At 48.9% G+C, this 17709-nt stretch overlaps 4 protein-coding genes across 4 annotated transcripts; 3 read left to right on the plus strand and 1 right to left on the minus strand.

Moving 5' to 3' along the window:
• Nucleotides 1-1192, plus strand: FMAN_08897 (uncharacterized protein; the record flags this gene model as incomplete). Its single annotated transcript, XM_041829677.1, has 3 exons — nucleotides 1-17; nucleotides 102-168; nucleotides 227-1192. 3 exons carry the CDS (start codon nucleotides 1-3, stop codon nucleotides 1190-1192), a joined length of 1050 nt encoding a protein of 349 aa, XP_041680416.1.
• A 7409-nt stretch (nucleotides 1193-8601) lies between these two features.
• Nucleotides 8602-13240, plus strand: FMAN_08898 (uncharacterized protein; the record flags this gene model as incomplete). The annotated part of the gene is made up of 2 exons (XM_041829678.1): nucleotides 8602-12735; nucleotides 12791-13240. 2 exons carry the CDS (start codon nucleotides 8602-8604, stop codon nucleotides 13238-13240), a joined length of 4584 nt encoding a protein of 1527 aa, XP_041680417.1.
• Nucleotides 13241-14548: 1308 nt separating this feature from the next.
• FMAN_08899 (putative casein kinase II beta subunit CKB1) lies at nucleotides 14549-15668 on the minus strand (the record flags this gene model as incomplete). Its single annotated transcript, XM_041829679.1, has 2 exons — nucleotides 14549-15415; nucleotides 15510-15668. 2 exons carry the CDS (start codon nucleotides 15666-15668, stop codon nucleotides 14549-14551), a joined length of 1026 nt encoding a protein of 341 aa, XP_041680418.1.
• Nucleotides 15669-16559: 891 nt separating this feature from the next.
• FMAN_08900 (uncharacterized protein) lies at nucleotides 16560-17669 on the plus strand (the record flags this gene model as incomplete). Its single annotated transcript, XM_041829680.1, has 1 exon — nucleotides 16560-17669. The coding sequence occupies one exon, from the start codon at nucleotides 16560-16562 to the stop codon at nucleotides 17667-17669; it is 1110 nt and encodes a 369-aa protein (XP_041680419.1).
• Nucleotides 17670-17709: the final 40 nt, after the last annotated feature.

Here is a 17709-nt window from a genome sequence, read left to right on the forward strand (position 1 = left end):
ATGGCAGACAACAACAGGTACCCAAGAAGCACCCATCATACGAATACTGAATTGCGCATAAGTCAAGTCTAAACTATTGCTGACATGTACATCTGTCATAGCCGCGTTGATATCATCTTCATCGGTGCTGGCGCCGTTGGTTGCTTCTACGCTTCACGCCTTCATCACGTAACGCACCCAACTTCATTCTATCCTGCATAGGTACACTCACTGACCATCATGATAGCCATCCCAAAATATCCACGTCTCTCTCGTGGCTCGCTCTAACTATGCTGCTATTCAAAAAGACGGTGTGAAGCTTCTGACACGAAGCTTTGGTGATTACACCTTCAATCCTGATGCGGCTTTCCCTTCTGTCGATGCTGCTGCTGGCACTTCATCAGGCGCAAAGCGGGACTGGCACTACATCTTCGTGACAACCAAGGCTCTTCCAGATATCAGCGATGACTCTTCCATCATCGAACCCTTGGTAGGCCCAAAGTCATGTATCGTCCTTATCCAGAATGGTGTCGGTGTAGAGGAGCCCTTCCGCAAACGCTTCCCTAGTAACCCCATCATCAGCGCTGTTACCGTTGTTAGTGCAGAGCAAACCTCTCCTGGTACTATTCGTCAGAACCGCTGGACGCGTATCAGCATCGGACCTTACACAGATGGTTTAGCCTCGAAGGACTCGGAGCTTGGCCGTCGTGGCACAGAGTCGACTGAAGCACTGCGTCGTTGGTGGACAGAGCTGGGTGGTATCAAAGACGTGGATCCCCATGATGAAGTCGGTCTTCAGACTGTGCGGTGGCACAAGCTCTGTATCAACGCAGCCATGAACCCCTCCGCTGTGCTCTCAGGTGGTCGTGGCAATGCCGACATGGTAGCAGATGACGAGCTCCAGCGACATCTACTGGGCGTGATGCACGAGATTCGAGATGCTGTGCCCAAGATCCTCGGCAGACCTTTCCCGGACAGTATGGCCAAGCCTGAGAAGATCGTTGAGAGCACAGCCCGCAATAAGGGCGCAAGGCCGAGCATGCTTCTGGACTGGGAGGCAGGCAAGCCTTTAGAGCTTGAGGTGATATTGGGCAACCCTGTGAGGATTGCAAGGGAGAGAGGTGTTGAAATGCCTAGGTTGCAGAGCTTGTATGCGCTTTTGAGGTCAGCGCAGGCCATGAGGAAGAGGGAGCAGACCAAGGGGAAGCTTTGAGCTGCCATCTTGTTCAGAGACGAGTTGCAATATTACATCATACTCTATTAAGACTGAGATAGAGGTTGTGATAGACGTATCCGAATTGCTAACTGTTAGTTATTTATCCATTACAAGTTCTATTTCGTTTCCATACAAATCGCTCTCTTCTCATGATACCAACGTCGGTGATGAAATCACTTCCCTTTTTTTTCTGAACGAGTGCACATCTTGAATTTAATTCATATGATAAGTTTCATGCCGTAGGAAGGACACAGGCTGGTAACGTCCTTGATGTTGAATCATGTGTCAACGTGCTCAGCTTAGTCCTGAGTGCCGAAAAATGAACATTGAGTATTGCGATTACGACATGGAAGAGCATATAAGATTGTTAAACCAGGCTCCCAATGAAATGCGAGGCCTTTCAAGCCAACACCCGATACTGCTTTTTCTCTCTTTCTCTCTCTGGTATTGCATCTTGACTCTCCGTCCTTAATAACAGCGGTTCCCTGCTCCAAATCATGGTATACGACTGTGATAAACCATCTTATTTTTCATCTGGATATATCTTTGATGGATCAGTCACTCTTCATTTCATGAACCGTCTTTTATCAACACTCGCAGAGTCACCAAAGATTGTAGAACACTGATCTGTTTGCCATTCACAACCAATCCACAGGAATGCTCATCGCAATTTGACATATTATATGTTTTATTTGAGTTCAATAGTAGTATAGAACAAGATCATATGTTCAGTCACTGCAAACCGATCACAGCTAAACTTGTTTGGCTCCAAGCTCTGAGTGTCGTTTCCCTGGACCTCGTCTTACCAAGCTGTTTGTTGCCTATTATGACCCGAATAGTATCTTCAGGGGACCAGATACCTCATGAGAAAAAAATCAAAATCGAAGTTTGACTGCGAAGCCTTAGCATTCGGTGCATCGAAAAAGGAACATGCAACAGAACTGATATGGACAAAGAAATGGACTCGCGTCTCTCCTGGATACGGTCCCTGTGCAATAAGAACGGCAAAAACTGACGAAGAACAGGAAACAATCAATACAGTGACGATCCACTTCTAATAGCTGCCAAGGCATGAGGTGTTACTCTTGGTGCAGGGAGGTACATTACTGTCCAACAATTAACTAAACATGGTCCTGACCAGATTATCTCGACAGTAGTGAGACGAATCACTGGCACAACATTGCAATTCGGTATCTTTCCATGTCTCATATATCTGTTTAGTGGTCCTGCACTTCTGCCTGTCCATTACTAAACTCATCTGAGTGTCTTACAGCGCACTGTAGGTCTCTGAAGAATACTTGTTTGAAAGGCCGGGTACAGATCATTTCAGGATCCCCTGCATTGAGTGGAGGTATTTGTCTAATAGATAAACTTCTTCATTGATTATGCTTGGCTATGTCTCTAATAGTGTATTCTTGTATGGTGAACCAGATCCCTTGAAAAAGGAGATCACTTGTCAAGGGGGGAAAATCACAAAATTGGTATAGCAGAGACATTTAGAGGGAATGCAGAGCTTGTATATCAGAAAAAAACATCCCCAATATTATTGTGAGACTTTAGTCATGTCGTAGCTGGCTTGTTGCCTTTATTCGAGGTCCTAGTTCTGGCATGGACGATCAAAGACTGCATGGACGTCACATGGGTTCACTACGTAAGTGTATATTTAGAAAACAAATAAGATATGATAAGATATGCGCGGTTCATCAGAGGATAGCACAGATTAGTCGGTCTTGAATTACGCCATGACCGGCGACACCCCTGTGGAAGTTCTCAGGTTGGCTAAGGTTAAGGCTGGGTGATATCATGTAACTCTTGTATTCTGCTGTTCAGCAGCTATCCCATCGAGCACACAAGGCCTACAAGTCGAATGACGGTCCACTGACCAGAATTTTAACATTCAATTCCTCTTGATCCTCCCTGTCATTGAACGCTACAAGGTCCCTCAGTGGGCGCAGACGATAGTGGCTACTCATCTCCAGTGGCTTCAACCAAGCGATGCTTGTACCAAAGGAGTGTATGATGGAAAATGTATAAGGGTGGCGGGATATTTGACGGCAACCCTTCTGTCTATCCTCCAGTTTTATGTATATATGTACGTATGTCGTATGTCACGCTGATGAGGTGGCACCAGAGTGAGGCGGTTACTCATGGTTGCAAATGAACACGAAACACACAAGATGCTTCTTCTCCCGCTCTGTTTTCTCGAAGCCATGCCCCTTAGTACAGCTCAGCTACGGCACAGTTTAATTAAAGTGATCCCTTAACCACCTTTCCAGCAGCTTTGCCGTCCTACTTTAGACCGCCGGCGCTCGGAACTGGGGCCTCTGTAGCCAAAAAGAAGTATTCCCAACTTGCTCTCTAACCCATTCTCCTGTAGCTTTCAAGAAGCTGAAGCTGATATAAGTATTGGCGATTAGCCAGGATAAGCTCGATGAAGCTACTCGTTTCAAGTTCCGTAGATCGACCAATCGAGATAGAGAAAGCTCGGCCGACCAATGATCTTCATATATGACACTACGCAACTAACCATGCACAACATGTATAGCTAGGAATAACCATGCGAGCGGCCTGCGCTTTTGCTTGTTCTCGAACGTTGTTGGATCGTCAAAGCTGTCATATCTCACAATCTCCATCTTAACTGATCTGGAGCTTGGACGATTTCGTGGCATAACCTAACCCACTCACTTGACCATTAGGCCGTTTTGCTCTGTTCGAGACTGGGATATCCATGGATGATAATTGCCAGCTCGTTTACTAGCCATATTCCTATGTTGAGCTAGACATGGTTATACTTGCTTGGCATGGCTATCTTCAATGTCAGAACTTCGTGTCTACTGTGGATAGTGATAGCTACCGAATAGGCTGAAGCAAGGATAGTTCCCGGCGGTCTATTGATCTCCCGTTTCCATTGTCGTACTTAAGAATCAGCTGGAATAGATGTCAAATCATCACGTCCAAGAAGAGGGTTCTGGCTGTATGAGAACTAATACATAGGAATCTTAGCAAAGACGACTTGGGTGGCAACTTAGTGCTAATTTTACATGTTTACACGCAATTCTCAAAGATATATTCGATAATACAGACTGTCTAATTTGGCCTTATGGGTAAGAAGCGGTGGATCTCCAATGTCCCAAGGGTAGAGTCTTAAGAGAGCTCGCTAAGTCGATACACGGTTACAGGGTATGTTGAGAATCGTATCGACAAGCAACATGCACGGCTGTCAAAGAATGGCCAAAAGCCTTGATAACAAAACTGCTGCAGCTGATGGTTTTGTCCTCTTTGAAATACAAGGTCGGGGATATTCATAGACCGCACAACACATGATGGAATAGCAATCCAAAGCTTGATACGATTTTGATCTCACAGTAGCCGAGAGCTTTGTATACGGAGACTGAGGCAACGGACCAAGTGGTTCACATTAGTAAAGTAAAAAGTCCGATCAAGAGGCAACTGGCAGCTTCTATAGATATCAGGCTACTTACGAACCCCGAAACCTAATGTAAAATCTTGGTGATCTTGAATAGCAGCATTGTGTGTCGTTGAGCGTTCTCCAAATTTCATGCGGGGTCAAGCCGTTAATTTGAAGGTGTATCACAGACGACTAAACAGTTTAAGCTTTTGTAGACTCAGGGTCTTGACAACGGTATTTGAGTTTGTTATTCGCCTAGCATAGTATACATGTGTATAGGGGGAGTTCAACCAATATTCTCTCCAACGCTTGAGAGGTTTGGAGCCTCTGCCTAGGTTTTCACTGTGAGAGCTTTCCATCCAATAGAACATCTGCATGCTCTCGCACTCTTATCGTTGGGGAGCTTATTTTGGCGTCTCTATGACACGGCCTGGGATGATTCCCTCACCAGCAGGGGTCAGGCGAGAGCCTCTCGAGATCTGATATAAGGATAAAGGCAATCCGCTGTACCTAGCCTAAGAATTCGGCCTTCTAGCACGGATGGCACTCTATGATTTGAGCTTTGCAAAGCCAGGCAAAATCAGAGATTTTATTTTGTGGATATATATCAAACCAGTCTCTCGTCCAGCCTTTCAAGTTCGCGCGTGGTTCAGAATCGGGTCTTGCTGCCCCTCATATCGAACGGATGCCCGTTCCTATTAGGTGTTACCCTTCGGAGCACCTCCGGAACGGTGTTTGATCTTGGCACTGGGCTCCTACGTGCATGCAGCCTAAACTGATGGTAGTTAGTGGAGTGAAATGATCAGAAAGGGGACCTCGTAGACAGGCGGTAACGCGGACACGAGAAATCCCCGAATGTCAGTGTCAACTTAGATGTCAAAGGTCTATTGTCATAAATGGCCCACATGGTAAAGAAATTTCTCGACGGCCTACCGCGACCGATTGTACTAGATAGAAATGTGATAGAGGTTGTGTTACTTAGGGGATCCAACGACATATTTGCCCAGTGGAGATAAGATATTTGTAGCTCCGAGGAGCAATGCTGATTCTGTCGAACTTGGTTCCTCAGACAAATCATTTCCCCTCCAAGAAAATAACCAGTCCTTAGCCAGTCCCCTTGAAAGTTGAAGTTGAAAGCCAAGTTGGACTGTACAGTATGCTGGATTCTTGGCGGGACCTGATTATTAAACCAAGTGGATCAAGGGTTGCAACGCCACCTGTGGCTGGCACGACAAGATCTGCGTTCAATGAGATGATTGTCATGATCCCAATTCACTCCACGAGTTCTGATTCGCCATACCACCCATGCACGTCCCCAAATCCGGAGAGGATGCACCGGTTTGAATGATGTCACGATCGTATGTGGCGCACCCACTGTTTAAGACGTCAGGGCTGAGAAGCCTATCGAACATGGATAAACGACTCTTATGTACAGATGTTGCATGTCTCGTTGTAGCTTGTGGCACAAATGCCGAACTTGGCTGCCATTGCACCAGTGGTGTTTGAGGATACTGAGATGCCGTTATTTAGTGCGCACGATGTGTCCAAGACCCTTGTAAAAAAAGATCGGCGAGGGGCTCGTAAACTTTGCCTCTCTCACCTGATTACAGCAGTACCTATGAGCAGAGCGAGTGGCAGACGGGTAAGGGTCAGGAAACGCCATACACTATCGTGCCCTGAACCAGGACCTGGCACACAACAGATGAGGGGTCCCTGAGACCATTCTTCAGGCTAGCAAAGCACCTACGGGCTGACTGGTAGGTAAACCCTCTTGGTCCTGGAAAAGCCTAGGCCTTCCTGATCGCCGATTCACGACATGGTGCATTGTCAAGCGGTCTGGCTGTAATCCCTGTTTCACGATCTGGGAATGCCATCAGCATTTGACAAGGCGGACGATACATATCTGACTTGAGGCGGCTGTCAGGGGAAAGGAGCGTTTTATGCCAGCTGTTACTGAAGACGGCAACAGGCAACGGTCGGCTCTAAGGTCCTCGATCCCCGTCAAAGTGAATGATTCGCCGCATCTCGGGCAACTCTTAGCTCGTACTGTAGAACAATGACTACCGCAGTACGGAGTATGGTAGTGTGCTCTCAAATTAGCGCACGGGTTTCAATGTTAGTTTATCTCCCGTGAAAGGCCAGCCTATGATGCTATGATGCTACATATAGGTACGTGTACGGCCACCGGGTTGATGAGAGTCAAGACTTATCGTTAGAGTTGTGTACTCCGTATTTTGTGTTGAATCAATAGGGTTCTCTGGAAACTTTCCGATCTCGCTTCGCTGTGCCTGAGAAGCCTGCAGAAGGATCAAGGCAAGACTGTGGATGCGAAGTGATCAAAAACGATGATCAGTAAGCCCAAACTGAGCCAAAAGGCCCCGTTAAAAGGTCATGGGGGCAATCTTTGAAGACTGGAGCTACTGTACCGTAGTCGCGATGGCAGAACCCTTGCTTGATGGCGGGACATGTTTCTCCAAGTTGCTGCTGGTTTCATAGAGGGGAGAGCACAATTATAAGAGCGAGAATGCCGTGAAAAGCTCGTTTTTCCATAGTGACACTGTATATAGTACGTTTCCTCCCCTGGCTGCAGGAATCTATGGTTTGGTGGTGGAGGGTTGTTTCGGGCTCGAAAGGTCTTGGGGTCATCGAAAGCACCAAATTGCTCACCACGAGACCCTTTCATCAATGGCGAGAGCTGATTTGTCTACAATAGACAACAACCTCAGACGGAAGGCAATGGAAGAAGGTATCTGCTATGAGCTCAATCGTGAAAAGTGCATCTGCAGTGCATCGTGGGCCCGAGTGGGAACCTGAAGGCCTAGACCTGGACCAGGACCTGGCTGGGCCTGAGCCTGGGATGACGGATATAATGGGATTTTCAAGGGATAAAGATGGGATTCTGAATAGTCTTGGCAATGCAATGCAGTGTTTCGCTGAGCGAGAGTGGGAAAATGGACAAGATCGACGGAGCTAGTGAGGCAGATGAGCAAGCCATAGGTTAGTAGGTTGGTGGGGATCCATTGGAAGTCCTTGTCTTTGCCTTGACCGTCTAGGGTACTGCTAGACTGCTTCATGCCCTGTGCTGCCCCTGGGGCGCCCATTCTCACTTGATCCTCAGCGCTGTGGCCACTGGACTGCTTGACTGCCCGGGCTGGCTCCTCTCCGGCAGGTGCCAATAGTGAGGGGTCACACTGTACTGTGCTGTGCTGTGCTGTGCTGCATCGAAACTCGCCACCTCCACACAATCAACCAACAACCTACAAGCAACCTTTTGTCCTGTGCCAAAACCTCCCCCCCAGCCAGAAGCTGCCACCTCGGGCTAGCAAATTAATATTCTCCTCGCCCTTGAAATTCGCCTCACTTTCTTCTCGATTTTCCTTACCTCGTCATTTGGACTAGTATTACGTATCAATCGATAAATCAATCGCCTGAACAGTCAGAGCCTTCGTCACTCCTTCCGCATTGGGATACGCCATCGCAGCCCTTTGCCATCTACCGCGCCTATTTTCTATCTGCCCGTCTACCGTGATAGCTCCGTTTCGTTTCATACGTCTTGTCTGGTCTGTCTGTTCTATCGAGGGCAGTTCGAAGTCTGAACCCCTGTTTGGCATCGAATTGGATGGGAGCCCCGTCACTTCCACTTGGATCTTGCTCCTCCCATCAACACTACCCTACTTGGTACCTACTCTATCATTGTGCATGTAGCTCCCGCGCTGCTCCTTCTGGCAAACAACCTATCAACCACGATCACGACAACTCCAAGGACGATTTTTCACTTCACCTGGGCTACCCCAATCGTTCGATCTCACGAGATCATCCTAGGCTGTCACCCTAACATTCTTACGATATCGGTTATAACGGGAATGCGCGACGCTACTTTATAGGACCGCCCTCACCTCTCCCTCGAGCATTCTCTTCCCACCCTCTTTTGCCTCTCGGCTTTCATCCTTCAGCATCCGCTTCGCAACTGTTAGGTTAGCGATCAGACAGCATCGCCATGGATGCGCCTCACGAGAAGGACGACCAGGACGTCAACCAAGCTCAGCCAGAGCAGGAACAACAGGAGCAGGAACACGACCCCTCATCTACGTCTCCTCCAACCTATACTTCTTACCCTCCTCCACCACAGTCTTCGACAGCATCTTCGTCAACATTCAGGCCTATGGGCCAAGACTTGCCAAATTTGCGAACAAGTCCTTCCGACGCAACTCCGACACGCACGACTCGGGCTGTCTCATCTGCTGCCCCTAGCGAGCAGAATAGTGTTGCAAACTCGGATCCGCCGTTTTCTCCTTGGAGTGTTGGATCAGACAAGCAATTAGGATATCACTCTGCTGCTTCAGATATTTCTGGAGACCGAGTCTTTCCTATACGATCCGTTATAAGCGTCGACCCCAACTCTAGTAAGATCGCCAGTGAGGATTATTTCCCGGCTTTGCCTGAGCGCGACAGTCGAAACATTCCTGTCCATGTCCCAGGTGCTCCTCGAGCTGACACGGGGCCAGATCTGAGACGGTCAGACACTGTCCCAGCTAATTACCATTCACGAGCCCATAGTGAGCGCATCGATGCCCTTATGCGAAGGAAGAACACCATGAGCGGTCCAATGTCCAGTATTCAACTAGACGCAAACCGTCATGGGAGCAGTACAACCCCACTTCAGCTCGATATCTCCACTTCCGACAATGAAACAGAAACAGAAGAATCCGGGCCAATGGGTCACAGCGCACCTGCAGCTGCACACTCTGGACACGAGGCCGATGTGTCTTCTGTGGGACAATCAAGTTCTGACGTCCCCCTTATCACCTCTCGCTTCACCCACGTTGTGACCGATGATGGCCATGCAGTTATCACAGGTCGCGATGGTGTCCTTCAACGCTGCGAAGATGAACCGATCCATACTCCTGGTGCGATTCAAACATTCGGCGCTCTCGTTGCGCTCCGTGAAGAGAATGATGGCTGTTTCGTCGCTCGGTACATTAGCGAAAACTCCGAGCGAATGCTGGGCTACACCCCCAAGCAACTATTTCAACTCAAAAACTTCTTGGACATCTTGACGGAGGAACAGCAGGATAATCTTCTTGACCACATCGATTTCATTCGTGACGAAGATGCGGATCCAGCCGTTAACGGGCCTGAAGTTTTTAGTTTGTCGATTCGGTCCCCTAAGCGCAAAAGCACAAAACTTTGGTGCGCTATTCACATAAACCCGGCACATCCTGATTTAATCATCTGCGAATTCGAGCTGGACGATGACGTTGAATATCCTCTACGCCCTGTTGATGAGTTGACGCCCGATACCCCACACGACACCCTCCAGTCAAATCCCACCCTGGAAGAAATCGAAGAGAGCACAGAGGTCCTCAGCAAACCCTTGAGAATATTGAGAAGTGCGAGAAAGAGGCGGGGTGAGCAAGGCGCCATGCAAGTCTTTGATATCATGTCCCAGGTACAAGAGCAGCTCTCCTCAGCTCCTAATTTGGAAGCGTTCCTGAAAATCCTTGTGGGCATAGTCAAAGAATTGACGGGCTTCCACCGTGTCATGATCTACCAGTTCGACTCTTCCTTCAATGGCAAGGTCGTAACAGAACTTGTCGACACATCAATGACAAGAGATTTGTATAAAGGCCTCCACTTCCCCGCATCAGACATTCCGCGACAAGCTCGCGATTTATACAAACTCAACAAGGTCAGGTTGCTTTACGACCGGGACCAAGACACCTCCAGAATAGTTTGCAGGACTAAGGAAGACCTGGACGTTCCTCTGGACATGAGTCATTCTTACTTGCGAGCCATGTCCCCTATCCATATTAAATATCTCAAAAACATGGCAGTGAGATCGTCCATGTCGATATCAATTAATGCTTTTAACGAGCTATGGGGCCTTATCTCTTGCCACTCATATGGTAATCACGGCATGCGTGTGTCTTTTCCAATTCGGAAGATGTGTCGCCTCGTTGGTGATACCGCGTCCAGAAACATCGAGAGACTATCTTATGCTTCGCGGCTGCAGGCTCGCAAGCTGATCAACACTGCACCTACAGACAAAAATCCCTCTGGATACATTATTGCGTCTTCGGAGGATCTTTTGAAGCTGTTCGATGCCGATTTTGGACTGCTATCCATCAAAGGTGAGACCAAAATCATGGGTCTTGTGGAACAAAGCCAGGAAGCCCTCGCGATGCTGGAATACCTACGAATGCGCCAACTTACCTCTGTCGTTGCATCACAGGACGTCAGAGAAGATTTCCCCGACCTGCGATATCCACCCGGTTTCCAAGTTGTAGCTGGTCTACTCTATGTACCCCTCAGCGTTGGTGGCAACGACTTCATCGTCTTCTTCCGGAAGGGCCAGATTAAAGAAGTCAAGTGGGCCGGCAACCCCTACGAAAAGTTTGTTCGAGAGGGCACTGCTGGCTACTTGGAACCAAGGAAGAGCTTCAAAACGTGGAACGAAACTGTCGTGGGCAAATGCCGAGAATGGAATGAGGAACAGGTCGAGACCGCAGCCGTGCTCTGTCTCGTCTACGGTAAATTCATTGAGGTCTGGAGGCAGAAAGAAATGGCTCTTCAAAACAGCAAGTTAACTCGGTTGTTGCTTGCTAATTCCGCCCATGAGGTCCGGACACCTCTTAATGCCATTATCAACTACCTGGAAATAGCCCTGGAAGGTAGTCTCGATCAGGAAACCCGAGATAACCTGGCGAGATCTCATTCCGCCTCTAAGTCTTTGATCTATGTCATCAACGACTTGTTAGACTTGACCAAGACTGAGGAAGGACAGAACTTGGTCAAAGATGAGGTTTTTGATCTTGCCAGCTGTATTAGAGAAGCGACAGGTCCATTCCTGAACGACGCTAAACGAAAAGGGATCCATTACACCGTTATTCAGCATCCTGGGCTTCCACAATTTGTACATGGCGATGAACGACGAATCCGCCAAGCACTATCGAATGTCACTGCGAACGCGGTGGCCCATACGCACAGTGGCCACGTCAAGGTGGAAGTCTTTGTGTCAGAAGTCAAAGATCGACAGGCAGTGGTGGATTTTGTAATCGAGGACTCTGGGATTGGCATGAGTGCCAGCCAATTGGATACCTTGTTCCGTGACCTTGAACAGGTCAGCTCAGAGGAAGCGCCTATGTCGGGCACGAAGCTGGAGGAGATGCCTCGCGAAATGCGAACATTGGGACTTGGTCTTGCTGTTGTTGCCCGCATTGTTCGAAACATGGATGGACAGCTTCGTCTCAAGTCTGAGGTTGGCCAAGGCTCAAGATTCGTGGTTCAGCTTCCATTCCTCCTTTCCAACGAGTGCCCAAGCTCACAAGGAAACGAAAACATCACTAAGAGTAGTCCGACAAACAAGTCGACAAACAGTGCAGAGTCCGCCAACACTGCAACATCTGCTCCTCTTTCTTTGACAGCTGCTCCAGAAGGAGAGATCACACTCGTTGACAGGGTTAGCTCCATGACTTCAGCTGTCGAAGGAGGCGATGCATCAATGAAAGGAAGCCGAGCAAGCCAAAGAAGTATGAGCAGCCATGGTAGCCGTGGCAGCCATCAAAGTGATGCCGATCGGCTCATTGATGCGATCTCGACACCCTTATCTCTGAACGACAGGGAAGGCGGCGAGTATCCTCTTCCTGGCAGTATAAATTCAGGAGGAAGCTCCATGCGGCCCACGTCCCGCGGAGCTGTCAGCCTCAGTGGCCGATCTGTGAGTCCTCCCCAGAGCCATGTAGCAACCAAACCACATAGCGAGCCTGGGAGCGCAGGGGTGGTGGATTCAAAAACTCCGATTCGTGCTGTCAAGATTCCGGACGAGTACAGCGATGTGCCTCAAAGACCACAGCCCGGCGAGCATTCCCGTGTCCTTTTTGAGATGAAGGGAAACGATCGCCCCGTGACAAAGGCCGCAACAGAGAGTGTCACAAGTGGAGGAACTCAGATGACTGAGGCACAACATCTGGAGGTCCTTGTGGCCGAGGACGATCCAATCAATATGAAGATTTTGAGGAAGCGTTTGGAGCGAGTCGGCCATGGCGTGCATCATACTGTCAATGGCGAAGACTGTGCTGCAGCGTATCGCGAACGATCAAAGGAGTTTGACGTGGTCTTGATGGATATGCAAGTAAGTCGTTCCGTCTATGTCTTCCCATATAATTTACGTTACTAACATGAATCAGATGCCAATTGTCGATGGACTCACAAGTACGAAAATGATCAGGTCAATGGAGGCATCGGCGGAGCATCAAGGCCATTCGTCGTTGGCTAATTCAAATTATCGCATACCGATTTTCGCGGTTTCGGCTTCTCTCGTTGAGCGTGAGAAGCAGACCTACGTCGATGCCGGCTTTGATGGCTGGATCCTCAAGCCGATCGATTTCAAACGTCTCAACACTTTGCTTGCCGGTATTTCTGATGAGGAGGTCCGCAAGTCTTGCCTATACGAACCAGGTCAATGGGAACGTGGAGGTTGGTTTCTTCCAAGGGCCGTTCTTGGTGGTTCAGTGACTAGCGACGAGACGACACCCAAGGCCGAGCCTGATTCCAAAGATAAAGACATAGGCAACACAGTAGCGGCCGAGGAAACCAAGGCTGAGGGCGATGCTATTGAACCTGCACCCAGTACTTGAGACGCCAGTACTTGCACCAGCAAACAAGTCATCAGCCGACGACAGCTCCAGGATGATGTAGAGCTCTCCCCATCTTCTGCTTTCATATACGAAGGGGTCTCCTCGAAAAGACCAGCAATTCCTCTCGAGTCTTTTGACATCTTCGATACACACCTTCAGATGCCATTTGACCGTGGCTGCTAGTTTCGTTTTATTGTTCTTTGTCCTTTGAGCTTCATTCTCGCTTTTCTTTTTTGCTTCAATGGTTTTAGCCCACGGGATACACGCACTGTACACGATAGATATGATGGGAATGGGAATGGGCAACAAGGCGTTAGGGGCTTTCAGGCGTTGAAGTACGCTTCACCATCGCAACGCTGTTTGATGTCGCAGGCTGTCCTTTCCGTGCAAGCAAAAAAGTTCTTGTACGAGGAAGACACTTATAATCGCTGGCAGTCCACCACTTTGTTTTTGTTTTATTTTTATTTCATTCTTCCCTTTTGTTAGCATAGAACGGACGAGAGACGAGGACCATGATGTATACGATAACATGGGTTCAAGGACGGGGTGTTTGGTGATAGGAATGGCTTTTGTTTTATCACTTGTTTCTTGGTCGATCTCTGCTTCTGCTCTGCACACACAAGAGCATCGAGCGAATTCATGGCGAGAAGGGCATTTCTAGCATGACTGTCCTGCGAGGGTCATGGCCGCATGAGGAGGGAGTACAACACCACGCCGCCGGTCTGGCGGCTTGGTAGTGGTTGGAGGAGGAGGAGGAGGCGGAGAAAGGCATCAGGAGTAACAGCATGTATATGTCTATCCATAGAACTCATGCCTAATGCCTATCAAAGAAAACACATCATAACTTGGATGGTTTGAATGGGCGAGTGAGCACCATATAGCCCATGAGATGTCAACAAATAACATTGTACTGAGCTTAAGCACAAATATCACTAAGTTCTTCAAGTCATGTATTGATTGAATCCTGAGAGTTGTCATAAATGTGCATTTGATGTGTATTTTCCATAGCCTACCTATCAAACGTTCAACGCCGTCTATGCATTAATCCTGCAAAGCAAAATCCGAATGGTACCCTTCCTCCCACCCCGTGACACCATCATGCTTAACCCTTCCTAAAGCGTCTCCAGTGCGTCTACGCCTTGTTCCCATGATGCAGTCATTAGGCATTTTTGCCAAATATCCAGGTAGTCTGATGTCGAAAATTTCCGCTGAAGAAAAGATTGGAATCTTTCACTGACAGTCCTAACATCTACCGGGTATGGAGTCGCGAAGGGACATATATGAGACCGGCCGTATGCGCCCGTCACTCTACAGCTCGGATTCAGCTCCATTAGTGGACAGAGCCATGGGGCTACCATTGTTGTTCTGCCTCTGGCGAAGGCGAGCGTTTCCAGGAGGGCGTCGACGAACCATAACTCTGCCATTCACACCAGTTTGACCGCTGTTCTCGTCGTCATCCTCCGAGTCAGGGTTCTGTTCTGCGTAGAGACGGGCTTCGTCGAGCTCGTTGATATCTGTGGGGCGTTCACGGAGCCACTGCATCCTGGGGCCAGAGCGGGCTCTCTCAGAAACGCGGAAACCATAAATGCGAGGCTCGTATATACGCTCACGGCCTAGACCAGGGCCAATATTCTTTGCGTACATGCCATTGATGAGACCATCGCCTTCGTTAACACGAGAGCTCGTGGATGACAACACTTCGATGCCGCGCTTAGTAAGGTCATATTCTGGGAAAGTAAGGAGAAAGAGGGAGCCGAAAGTACGACCAAAGAAGGCGCCGTCGACAGTTTGGAAACGGCTGTTGGGCGGGACGTAAACGTCTAAACATGATGGGCAGAAGAGCTTGACCGTGTCCTCGCCAGGGATATCGGAGAGGCCGACAGGCAGAGTGCGAGCTTGGTCACAGTTTGTCCTGGGACAGCAGCCAAAATGGCCTAGCTCGTACTTTTCACTCATCTGCTGGATGCCGGCCCTGGAGCAGATAAAGCGTTGGTGGATGAGGCCGTACAACATCTCGGCAGAGGATTCGATGACGGACAAGTCGCTGGCCATGCGGTGATGCCTCCGCTCGCTGGCTGCTCTAGTCAAGCGTTCTGGGTCTGACTCGTTCTCGTCCTCTTCCTCCTCCTCTTCTTCCTCTTCCTCGTCGTCCTCTGGTTCCACATCCAGGATCATCTGTGAGACAGGGGTACAACGTTAGCAATTCTGGGTCCTTTGAGAGAGATAAAACTGCAAACGTCGACGCGCCCGCGAGACAAGATCAACATACCTCCAATGCTTCCTTGTACATGGCAACCTGGGACTGCAGACCAGTCAGGTTGAAGTCATCCTCGATAAACTCCTCCGAGACTTCGGCGAAGTATTCATGGCCGAGAAGAGAGCAGAAACTGGATATCCAGGACTCGGGGACGCCCGAAGAGGTCGACATGGTGTCGCTCTCGTGGTCGTTTATTTTGTTGTCGAGGGGCAACGGGTACCAGTTGACAAGGCTGGGCCAAGGGATTGCGCTCGGTAGCGGCGTTGTATAAAACGAATCGCAATGGAGAGGCGAGAAAAATTACAGATGTTGTGAGGGCGTTGAAGCGCTGTGCTGGAGGGCGCGGTATCGATATGATAGCTGTAAAGCTACCTCGAGGCGGGGTGATGGATGTTGGTGAGTATTTTGAGGGGCGCAGATATCGCGAGCCACGGACACAAAGCACCCACTACACCTAGCCTACCTAGACCCGACCTAACCTACCTAACCTACAGTGGAGGGCATGCGCGCTCGACGCTAAAGTCGATCGACGTTGGTGGGGATGTGCCCGCTACTATGGGATCCGTACCTAGTAGGTGAGGTATGTGATTCCACAAACAAAACAACAGCAGTGGTTAATGCATCAAAAATCAGTGCATTTCCGATGATATACAGTAAATGGATAGCGTTGCGATGAGACTTGGACTGTATGACTGAACAGCCATTTCCTCTCTCGTCGATTGCGCCAGGACGAAGAGTTTTGGTGCAACAGAAATAGAAGGATCTAACTATTAATGCACAGATTACAGTAAAGGTTCCATTTGGTTTCCACTTCTATCTAACGGTACCTGCTTCGGGACAGGGTTTTGCCGCTTCCGATGCATAGATCTCGCCTTTCATATTCAAGATTCCTCGATAGATGGTGGTAAAAGTGTGACCCAACACAACCAATGCATTAGATGAATGCAGGGCATAACGTCGATCTATTCTCAAATGGAACTACAAAAAATACATACTATGACAAGCCCTTCTCATTACTAAATCATTGTACAAGAACATCTTCCCATCGAAAATAGAGAAATCATGAGCAAAGTTCTATCTACCTTCTCACCATGGAGTCGGCATATATCAAAGACGGTTCCATTATGCCGATATTTCAGTCAGACATTATCACCAAGAAAGGGGATACCGAGAAAGGGGATACCGAGACTGGTAGCAGTAGCCGAGGAATATACCACCACTGAAGCATTTCGCACGCGATCATTTGAACTCGAGAAGCCTGTCGTCTTCGCCAAAGACCAGGGCTCACCGGCTGCCAATCTACCTGCGCTGGAGAACTGGTTCATGGACGAGGAAGAACCACACCACACAGCCAACACAAAAACTCCACGGCAGCCTTTATCACGGCACTTCCGGCGCTTTCGCAATCCCATGGTCACTTATGAGATTTACGCTCCGTCTCGGAAGCAGAAGGACAGCCTCGTCATGTTTCGGGATTCTCTTGACCGAGATATCCATGATGATCCCATTGTGAGGAATTGGGACAACTGTTTCAACCAGGAGGCTGTGGTTGACGGTGTCCTCGACGAAACCGTCAACAACATAGCCAACAGGGACTTCTATCGATTCACTGCACCTCTCCGTCTTTTCAATAAGATATACCACTTCAACAAAGTCTTGCTGAGTATGGGGCTCCCGAGAATATCACTATATATTGCTCAGTGCCCCATAGAGGATCTCCCCAGGGAGCTCCAGGATGACCTTCCCACGCCAAAAATCCTCAAATCCGTTGGAAGGGGAGACATATATGCCACTAGCATATGGCTCGGCCTAGTGCCGACGTACACACCTCTACACCGAGATCCAAACCCCAACTTCTTCTGCCAGCTTTCCGGGGACAAGGTTCTCAGGCTCATGCTACCAAAGGCGGGACAGGCACTATTCGGTGAAATACAGGCTAAAATGGAAAAGACAGATAATGGTCGGTTACGAACGGAGGACATGATGCAGGGCGAGGAACGGGAAAAGCTGCATGATGCTGTTTGGGGCGACAATGAAGCACCAGCAGGGCTTTTTGAGGTTGTGCTGGAGCCTGGCGACTCTGTGTTCATCCCTTCGGGCTATTGGCATTCTGTCAAGAGCGTGGGATGGGATGGAGAAGTGAACTGCTCAGCCAACTGGTGGTTTCGATGATGCAACCACATATATAGCGGTGTCGCAAACTTCTTGTACA

Source organism: Fusarium mangiferae, assembly GCF_900044065.1.
Source record: "Fusarium mangiferae strain MRC7560 genome assembly, contig: FMAN_scaffold004, whole genome shotgun sequence".
Classification (NCBI taxonomy): Eukaryota; Fungi; Ascomycota; class Sordariomycetes; order Hypocreales; family Nectriaceae; genus Fusarium; species Fusarium mangiferae.